The 9325-nt window shown below is 32.6% G+C and overlaps 1 protein-coding gene across 1 annotated transcript; it reads left to right on the top strand.

Moving 5' to 3' along the window:
- Positions 1-3387: 3387 nt before the first annotated feature.
- LOC118276352 (uncharacterized) lies at positions 3388-6761 on the top strand. The gene is made up of 5 exons (XM_035594627.2): positions 3388-3542; positions 3841-4066; positions 4668-4819; positions 5407-5565; positions 6428-6761. Exons 1-5 carry the CDS (start codon positions 3479-3481, stop codon positions 6604-6606), a joined length of 780 nt encoding a protein of 259 aa, XP_035450520.2. The 5' UTR covers positions 3388-3478; the 3' UTR covers positions 6607-6761.
- The last annotated feature ends 2564 nt before the right edge of the window (positions 6762-9325 follow it).

Below are 9325 nucleotides of genomic sequence, written 5' to 3' on the forward strand. Positions count from 1 at the left end.
TGCACCTAATTTAATGTTTTAACAAACTTCTTTCAATTTAATTCACTGATAGCGGACCAAACAAAAAAAGTATTTTAAGTCTTAACCTAGGTCTCATCCGTCTAGGCAATATCTAATCTATTAGCGAAAGCTGGATACTGAAGATCGATGCTATTTCACTAAGTAATTGAATCGTAAAAAACAGCGTTTTTCAATGAGCTCTAACGGAACCATAAAAAGCATTTTTTGCATGCACTGTGTTTTATTTTGGGAAGTGCTTGAAGGTTGAAATAAAATATAATAATTCTTTAAGTATCTATTAAAATGTGTGCTTAATATATGATATTATGCTTTATGTTAATTATTATAACAAAAATATTTTGCCTTTGATCACAAAAAGTGCACCATTGTTTTAGATTTTTTTCTTTGTTTTATATTTGATGGTATGATGAATTTAAATAAGTCATGGTACATTATGGATTACATTACAGATAGACTATAATCATGCTCTTTCAGCTGCTTCACTCTTGTAGTATATATTCAGGTCTTTGCTAGGAACCAAGAAGGCTCCATTCATTGAGCCGTCAATTCAAATGACGTATAAACTTATTAAGTACTTTTTTCTCTCATCCTTTAATACATATAGTAATTCTGTTATCTATAATAAATTCAAAATGTAAAGTATCCAAAAGCTGATTAACCCTAACATTAGGATAGTGACTGCACAGTGGTTGGGTACCGGCCAAAAAGTCAAAATGGCATTTTATAGGTAAAATGATCATTATTAGCCCGGAGTCAGAAAGTTTGGCGGTGTGTGAAACACAGGCCTCGGAAAGCCCGTAAAGTCGGTGGTCCTGCGCTTGACCTCTCTCCAGTTGTAGCGGCCTTTTTTTCAGGATGGAAAATCATCCCATGTCTTCACTCCTGCTTATCGAGCCGGAGCCCCGGTAAACCCGCATGGTAGTTCGCAGCTCCGAAGTTGTATCGGTCTTTTTTTTTTTTTTTTTTTTTTTTTTGAGGGGGAAAATCATCCAATGACTTTTCTCGCCTTGGGTGAGGCGAGAGGGAGTGTCAGACTCTTACTGACTAAAAACCAAGTTGTATCGGTCTGCCGTCCCATTGGGCTAAGAAAGTGAGGAAACAGAGAGTGCACCTGTCCGTTTGCACACATACTTGTGCAATATAATGCGTAGTGGGCTATTCTAGTTAGACTAGTTAGGTTAGTCTAGTTAGGTCACCGTCATCGAAGTCGATCGGGGAGTTTATAAAGGATAATTGTATTAAAATAAACTTCCTAATATAATACACACACATTATTTTCTTCCATAGGTACAGTTTATTGTTTCATAAATTACTTAATCTATTTTCGTATCTAACAATACTTCAATGTTTACTTTTTCAGTAACATTGTGATTTTAATGGTCCGTTTATTATTATGTAGCAATTAATTTAGAACAAAGAAACTTCCTTATAATTTTGGATATATTAAATTAAAAGCTCGTAATTCAAACAATTAGACTCTAGGAGTAATTGTATAAATATGGATCAGCCTATTGCCATATACTGGCTACTATTCTAGGCACCATGCTACTATTGAGAAATTCGGGTATAAAAGGCGTGACGTTGCATAGAAAAAAAAAAAAAATACTTCACAATGGGATTTTCTAGTCCCGAACACGATAGCAATATTATTAAATTTAACTTATTCTCAATTCATTTCGTATCAATCAGAAAAAACTGACCTTGCGCAACTCTTCACATGTTACGATTTCATCAAAGGGTACTCGATCCAAGTAGATAATTTTATTTTTTCTTTTTGAACCTAAGCCATGAGTTCATTGGCCTAGAAGGTTATATTGATTGTAAATCATAAAATCATTTTTTTGAAATGCCAGGTGCATTTTGAAAATAAACACTACAAATGTATTTGAGTTATTTTGACCTTAATAGTACCTATTCATAAATGGTATATTGACCCTAAGTCCTATAAAAAGATACCGATATTTTTATCTAAATCGTTTTTATGCTGCTAAAAGGTATTATTTATTACTAATTGATGATCATGCGAAACTATTTGTTTTGTGTTCATATTACCATGAAGAGTTTCGAGACGTTTTTTGTGTGACACATGCACAGAAACAAACTTTTGCCATCGGATTTGCTTATCTTAGTGTCAGTATATTTTCTTCATTTACTGCCGTACTTAGAGACATTGAATGATTACCGGACTTAAACCATTCCTTAGTAATGATTTTGGCCCAAAAACAATAGCTAAGAACTAGATTAAGTAGTGCGGTAGTTAGAAAATATTGAGATGTTTTTTTAGGCGTACTGCAATTTTTGGAACTTGATCAAAATCAAAATCAAAATCATTTATTTCAAATAGACCAGGAAGGCACTTTTGAACGTCAAAGGCTGCTTTGAACTTTAGATAATGATGTCAATATTTAATACTTTGTCAAGAAATGGGAGTTTTAAAAGTCCTATATCGAGATTACTAATACGAATCACAAACCGTATTTGACCATGACGATCCGGAGTTGCGGATAACATAGCCCTTAGCTGCGGACAACGTAACAGGTCACCGGGTTTCGACTCAAACCCAGAAAAGGAACGGGGTGGTTATTAGTTTGTTAGAGTCTGACACTCTCTCTTTCACCCAAGGCGAGAGAAGTAATCTGGATAATTTTACCACTTCAAAAAAAATATACCATGACGTTCAACAGTTATTCGTAACACAAAAATAGCTACGAATCAAACAAACTATTGAACTTAATCGTATTTGATACAAATCCTTAAACATAGAGGCCGTAATTTTTTCTAACAATTAACATCGGTTAGCAACATCTTAAAAAACCTATAAAACTAAGATATTTTTTGCATTTATGTCCTAATTAGTGAATGAAACCTCCATACAGTAATAAAATGCTTCTGAATGCTTGTTTGTCTGACAGAATATTTAATAACCTGCTAAATGAAATATGTTCATCAAGTATTAATATACTATGTTATGATAATTGTCTGTCCATATGTTTGCTAGAATTTAAGCTTAATTTCCGAATTGATCTTGTAAAAGATCCTTCAGCCGTACAAAAAATTAGCATTTTTTCTATTTTATCTTTTCATGTGACTCGGTCACTATGCAATAAATATAATAATGTTCTGGTTCACATTATTTAGCTACCCCTATCTAAGAATATAACATTCAATGATTATGTTTATAGGGAGATTTTCTACGATATAGCAGGATAAGGACAAGCAAAGTCAGGCCAAGGTATTAGTACCTGCCATTGAGACGTCGATTTTTCTTAAGATTGCCATCAAGTTCACAAAGGTACAATTCGCAATAAGGTCTCTAGGTAAGATGACCTTGATAATTTTTTCTCTATTTTGCACTAAATGGTTACGTTTGCGTTTATTTTGTGGACTTTATATATGGTAAAGTCTGTGGGACAAGCATCATCTTCAGCAGTACAACCAAGTAATTCATGGTAGAATCATGTTCCTCAAAAAGTCACTGGTTTTAGCGTTCACGGCTTTTGTTTTGTGTGAATCTGGATTCGGTAAGTGAAATTTGGTCAAGTAAATTATTTTGTAGTAGGTGTTTGATAGTTTTTCCTAAAATTGCAATGACTTGTTCTTTTTAAGGGGGTAACATACACCCTTATACGCAAGGGTGTTGTCAGTTATGTTATTAGTAGGGTTTAGTAGGTGACAAGTCTATTATTGATTTTAAAATCGTCTTATTACTTTGTTTATTTTGCGAAATAGTTCGAAAGTTACTCAATCATATTTTAAATAAAATAATAATTTAAGATATTCTTTTGATACACATTTCATTTTTAAAATTCTTCATTTCAGTGGAACAATTACCAAAATGTAAGCTGAGCGACAATGAATGTAAAAGAGGCCTTATCGAGTCTGCGCTAAGGATTCTTGCCAAAACGGGACTTCCTGAGAAAGGAATTCCTAAAATCGATCCTTTCTCCATTCACAATGTCTCTCTGTCAATTCCCGATGTTATTGACCTTACTTTAGTCGACGGTCGTGTCAAGGGCATCAAGGATTGCGCTATGAATAAGTTTACGTAAGTAAATAATATTTCTAACTAGCTGGCCCAGCAAACTTTGCGCCGCCTCAAACATTATTTTCACTCCTTTTAAGTCTTTGACTGCCAATAGAAAACTGTTGAAGGCAAATCCTTCGCTAACGTCGGTCACCGGTGACCACCATGGCGTTCAATGTGTTAAACCTTCCCTGGACTTCCGCAAACAATTCAAATTTTGGTCTTGAATTTTTGTAGTACAAATTTTGCTGGGTCGGTTACTTTATACGTAGAGATAAATATTTTTAATCTTCATGGTAAGAAAAAGTTTAGTACAAATAATGTAATACTACTTTTTGCAAGCTATATTATGATTTTCATAGAACAGGAGACCATTTTGCGACCCAATATTATTTTGATTAAAATTTTGGATAATTTAAATGCCCAATAAATTGTATGGATCTCGACAGCCCACGATAAGCAGTAGCAATTGTATCCATTGGATTTCACAGAATTCCTTTAATCTTAATATAGCTTTAAGCAATAATATAATTATGTTCTTATACGTAAATACATGACAAGAACAAAATGTAAAATATAGGAGATTTTATAAGTTTAATATGCTTTAATTTATTTCTTCTAGCGCCAGTATTGAAGATGAGCATGCTTCTTTGGAAATGACATGTGACATCACAATCAAAGGGCAGTATAAAGTATTTTCTGACAGTCCTTTCATCAAGACCTTCTCTGGCGGTGAAACTGTTAATGGCGAAGGAAATGGAAAAGTCAAAATTGGTAACGTTTTTTTTTTTTTTATAAACCTAATTAATACATGTCACGGTTATGTAGTAAACACGGATAGTTTTGTAGTAGACCGAAAAGACTTTTGTTAAGCATAAGATGTCTTCCGACTGAGGATGATTACGACGGTTACTAAAAATTCACCTGGAAACAACATAAAAATGTGTTGATGAATAGTGCTAAAAATCTTACATTTTAATCTGAGCGCTTACTCTTGAAACAAATCTCAATGTCAATGCAATTCAATCCAATATAATCATTAAATGTCAAAATTATGCAACCCAAATGGTAGCTTTTAAATAGCATTCGGAATACGGAATATAAAGCCAAACTTAATACCATTTAGTTCATTCAATATCCACGCAATACGGATGCAATGGGCGCTAGTGTTGCAACTCAAGAGTATGAAATTTCACAATATTATCAATGTCAAACGATCGGAATTGGATTTAAGAGTAAGCCCCCAAGTCGTGAATTCATTACCACCTGAATTGAACGTACCTTCTTGCACTAATTTAATATGGGTAATGTGTGAAGTGTCTAAACGATACGCATTGTAAAATGTATTTTATTTGTTCCAGATAAGATATTCCTTAGATTTGACTTCGATTATTTCTTCCAAAATCGAGATGGACAGGTCTACATCAAATGCAAAAATGATAAATTGAAGTATAACTATGACGTCAAAGGGAAAATGGTGTTCTACGCTGATAATTTGTTCATAGGAGGCAAAGAGTCCAGTAAGTACCTTAATCATTTTACTCATTATAATTTAGTATAGAAAACAAAACCTTATAGGTATAGTCTTTTTACCACCACTTGTGAGAAACTGAATGAAAATAAACACTATGAAAATGTTAGTAGGTGCAATTAAATTTTACGATTTAAGTTGAGTTCTTTGAGCCGGTTCAATGTTTCAAAAAATAACTACTTCTTATATTATGTATTGTATTTCTGATATCTCTTCTTCTATCTACTTAATTTTATTGTTACTGCCACTACGCCTGCATTTAAAAAAAATATTCATATTCTATGAAATCTTATTTTGTTGTAATCTTGGATTCAATCATGGTCATCTTAGAAATGATATGCAACTTAGTAGTTTCCATAATAGTTAATAATAATATAATACCGCCATTTAAGATTATAGTGCCTTGGCTAGATAACTCAAAAGGTTATGAAGTTCAGTAATAATTGACGATGATATTGACTACAAAGAAACTAGTTAGTCAGGTCTTACTCGAAGGTAATTTATAATTATCTTTAACGAAGAGTTTCCGTAATTACCTGTCTATAAGGCTTTGTAATGTTGTCGTGGTCTGGAGGTTTAAGACGCCCGCTTCTTATACTTGTTATACGTTCTATATAGGTATATATATATAAGTTCCTACTCTTGCTTGTCGAGCCGAAGTCCCGCTAGGTAGTCCGCAGCTTCGGATCAGGCATCAGCCCTACTGGGCCCCATCTGTGATGGTCTGATGGCTCTTTGAAACGCGTGCGTAATGCGATGCGCCGTTCTGATTTACACTACAATAATGACTCTGTCCTTTACTTTTGAGAAACAAAAAGATCTTATTCTTAATTGTAATCTCTCTTTTCCAGGCAAGTCTGTGATGGACGTGATGAATCAAAACTGGAAGTTCTTGATGACCACATTCGGAAAGCCGTTCATGGATAAGTCTACTGATTTTATCATGGAGTTCCTTCAAAAACTCTTCGATGTGATACCAGCAAACAATATGTTTGAGGATGATTTAAGTAAATATGCAAGGGATGAGTAATAATTCTTGTTTGTAATTATTACTATTATTTTAACACATTTATACCTCTATAGTTTTATAGGAATTATGTGCGGTTATTGTTACATTGTTTACATCAAGGATTAAGGATTCTGTATAGTTTGTTTTTTTAATAAATATTTTCTTTTTATAAAAAATGTTGTTCTTTTATTTTTGTATTGTAATATTTTTGTTAATACGAGTAACTCACTTTTACATTGTTAATAGAGTTATGTGAGAGTTTTAAGTACTTGTACAGTTTTGTTCATATCTATAGAGATTAAGTCCTTAAGATTAAATAGTTAAATTAATAATACCTTAATCAATGAAAGACCGATGACGCGAAAGAAGGGTGTATTTTGTAAGATTCGTAGCAATTGGCGTTCCATAGTCTCAGCCTACCCCCATGGGAGACAGGCGTGAGATTATGTATTTATGTATGGAATTAAGAATAAGTACATAAGATTTCTATCAATAACGCAGGTAAAACAGACGAACCATTCATAAACTATGAAAACGAAGGTATTTTAATTAATTTTAATTAGCTTCTGATACGATAAAACCCACAAACCACTTCCTAACACCTAACTGGTATATTAATATTCAACACTTTGTTCACGCATCGTGATTTCAACGTCTTGTGGCAAACGAACCTTAATATGGTTAGTATAATAGAGTGAATTTGAATAAATAAACTAACCTACCTCGTATATACATATGTGTATACCATATACATACATATACTGTCTGTGCCCAATGGGATTAGTTAGTACTGTGTATAGTGTAAATGTTGTTAGTGTTAATAACATAAGTAGCTTCTGTCAGCGGCTTGGCTTACATTCCCGTGGGATAAAAGTATCCTATCACCCAAGTCATATCTTGTCTTTACTAAATTTCATCCGAATTCGTTCAGTAATTTCAGCGTGATTGACGGTCAAACATCCAAACAAGCAAACTTTTACATTTATAACATTAGTTAGTGTGATATGCACCGAATACTCGTACACACTGAAAATGTCGTGTGTCTTACATGGCAAAACAATTTGCCATAAGAAGTATTCTTTCGATCCATAAAGTAAAAACAAATATAAAACACAGACATTTTTTATAGTAAAACTAGCGACCCGCCCCAGCTTCGCATGGGTGCAATGGTGATATATTATGCCTGTATTATACATATAAACCTTCCTCTTGAATCACTCTACCTATTACAAAAAACTGCATCAAAATCCGTTGCGTAATTTTAAAGATTTAAACAAACAGACAAATATAGCGGCTTTGTTTCATACTATGTAGTGATACCAAAATAATATTAAAAAATAATCTCTCAAAAATTCACAAATAATTATTTTGGTAGTTAAAAAGCAATTAAACATCTATTCTACCAAAATTAAAATTCATTAGAATACCAACCACATCCTACTAATTTGTTATTATGTATTGCATTTTGTGATTTTAAAAAACTAGCTAAAGTTTGAATTTTGAAATACAAAAAAAAATTACAATATATAAAAAATTTAATAACATAAACTCAAATTAATTTATTATTTTTGCACTGAGCATTATAGACAAAAATAACGCATTTTTTGGAAAATTTGTTTCATTTATGATCTAAGTATTATGACATTTTTAGTTAATATTTTGATATATTATAACCGACTTCAAAAAAAGGAGATTCTCGGTTTGACTTATCACTATTATCTCGCGATTGGCTGAACAGATTTTTATGCGGTTTTCAGCACAGTATTCTTTATACTTACGAGAGGGTTTTACGGATAGAACCAGACTTAAAAAATGGAGAGGTAAGGAAAAGAGAAGGCTATTATTAAAAAAAACTATTTAATTACAGTATTTAATTACATTTTTATGTAAAATATAAGATAATATCGCGGTTATGTTTTTGTTGCCCATGTTTAGAGATGTTTGTTTTACCTTTGAAGCTCAGTGTGAAAATGTGGAGCTGTAATTCTTCTGTGCAAAGCATAGATTGCAGACTAAAGCAAATGTTTACTCTATGAGAACGTTCACAGAATAAAAATGTTCTCTACGATGTTCTCTTTACAGAATTATCCAATGTACGTACTCCGTGTAATATTTTCATTTTGTTTTTTTTTTTTGCTCTTTTCACATTGTGTAATATTATATCGTGATATAAACATCGGATGATGTATTTTCAATATAAATTTTACGCTATATTTTTATTGTAATTTTTTGTGATGCTGTTAAAACGGTGTTGATTTCAGAGTTAATTATTTTAGATAGGTACTATTTATACATAAGAAGATCATTTATAATTGCGGTTGTTGATCTCAACATGAATACAGAATTTAAAAAAATACAGGTACCTATTTAGTTGTAATTAATTGTTCAAAAATATGGTTCTCTAAATTAGCAATTTGAGAAAAATTATGGGTTCACTGTACCCACTCAAATAACACAGCAACAAAACAAGAAAAACGCTATGTTTTTGTTTTTTTTCTTAACATAATAGTTTTGTTTCGCGTTTATTTTTTAACCACAATGTATGACATTTATTTTAAGCGCATTGTTGCCCACAAATGTCAGGTACACTGAGGTTATGTTACAACGTACGGTGAGCTTGTCTGTCCGTCTACATTCTGCTAACGTGTCCTACACACGTTTTGTTCGTTACGCCTTTTATCCCCGAAAAGGTAGGTAGAGGTGCACATTTCGGCACTTAATGCCACTGTAGAATGGACTC

Source organism: Spodoptera frugiperda, chromosome 31 (genome assembly GCF_023101765.2).
Source record: "Spodoptera frugiperda isolate SF20-4 chromosome 31, AGI-APGP_CSIRO_Sfru_2.0, whole genome shotgun sequence".
Classification (NCBI taxonomy): domain Eukaryota; kingdom Metazoa; phylum Arthropoda; class Insecta; order Lepidoptera; family Noctuidae; genus Spodoptera; species Spodoptera frugiperda.

What these genes read in the sequence shown, in the direction of transcription:
- LOC118276352 (XM_035594627.2), top strand. Translation starts at nt 3,479, where the DNA reads ATGTTCCTCAAAAAGTCACTGGTTTTAGCGTTCACGGCTTTTGTTTTG. An exon ending in TTTGTGTGAATCTGGATTCG is followed by an intron (nt 3,543 to 3,840) that starts GTAAGTGAAATT and finishes TCTTCATTTCAG; the next exon opens with TGGAACAATTACCAAAATGT. An exon ending in AAATGGAAAAGTCAAAATTG is followed by an intron (nt 4,820 to 5,406) that starts GTAACGTTTTTT and finishes TATTTGTTCCAG; the next exon opens with ATAAGATATTCCTTAGATTT.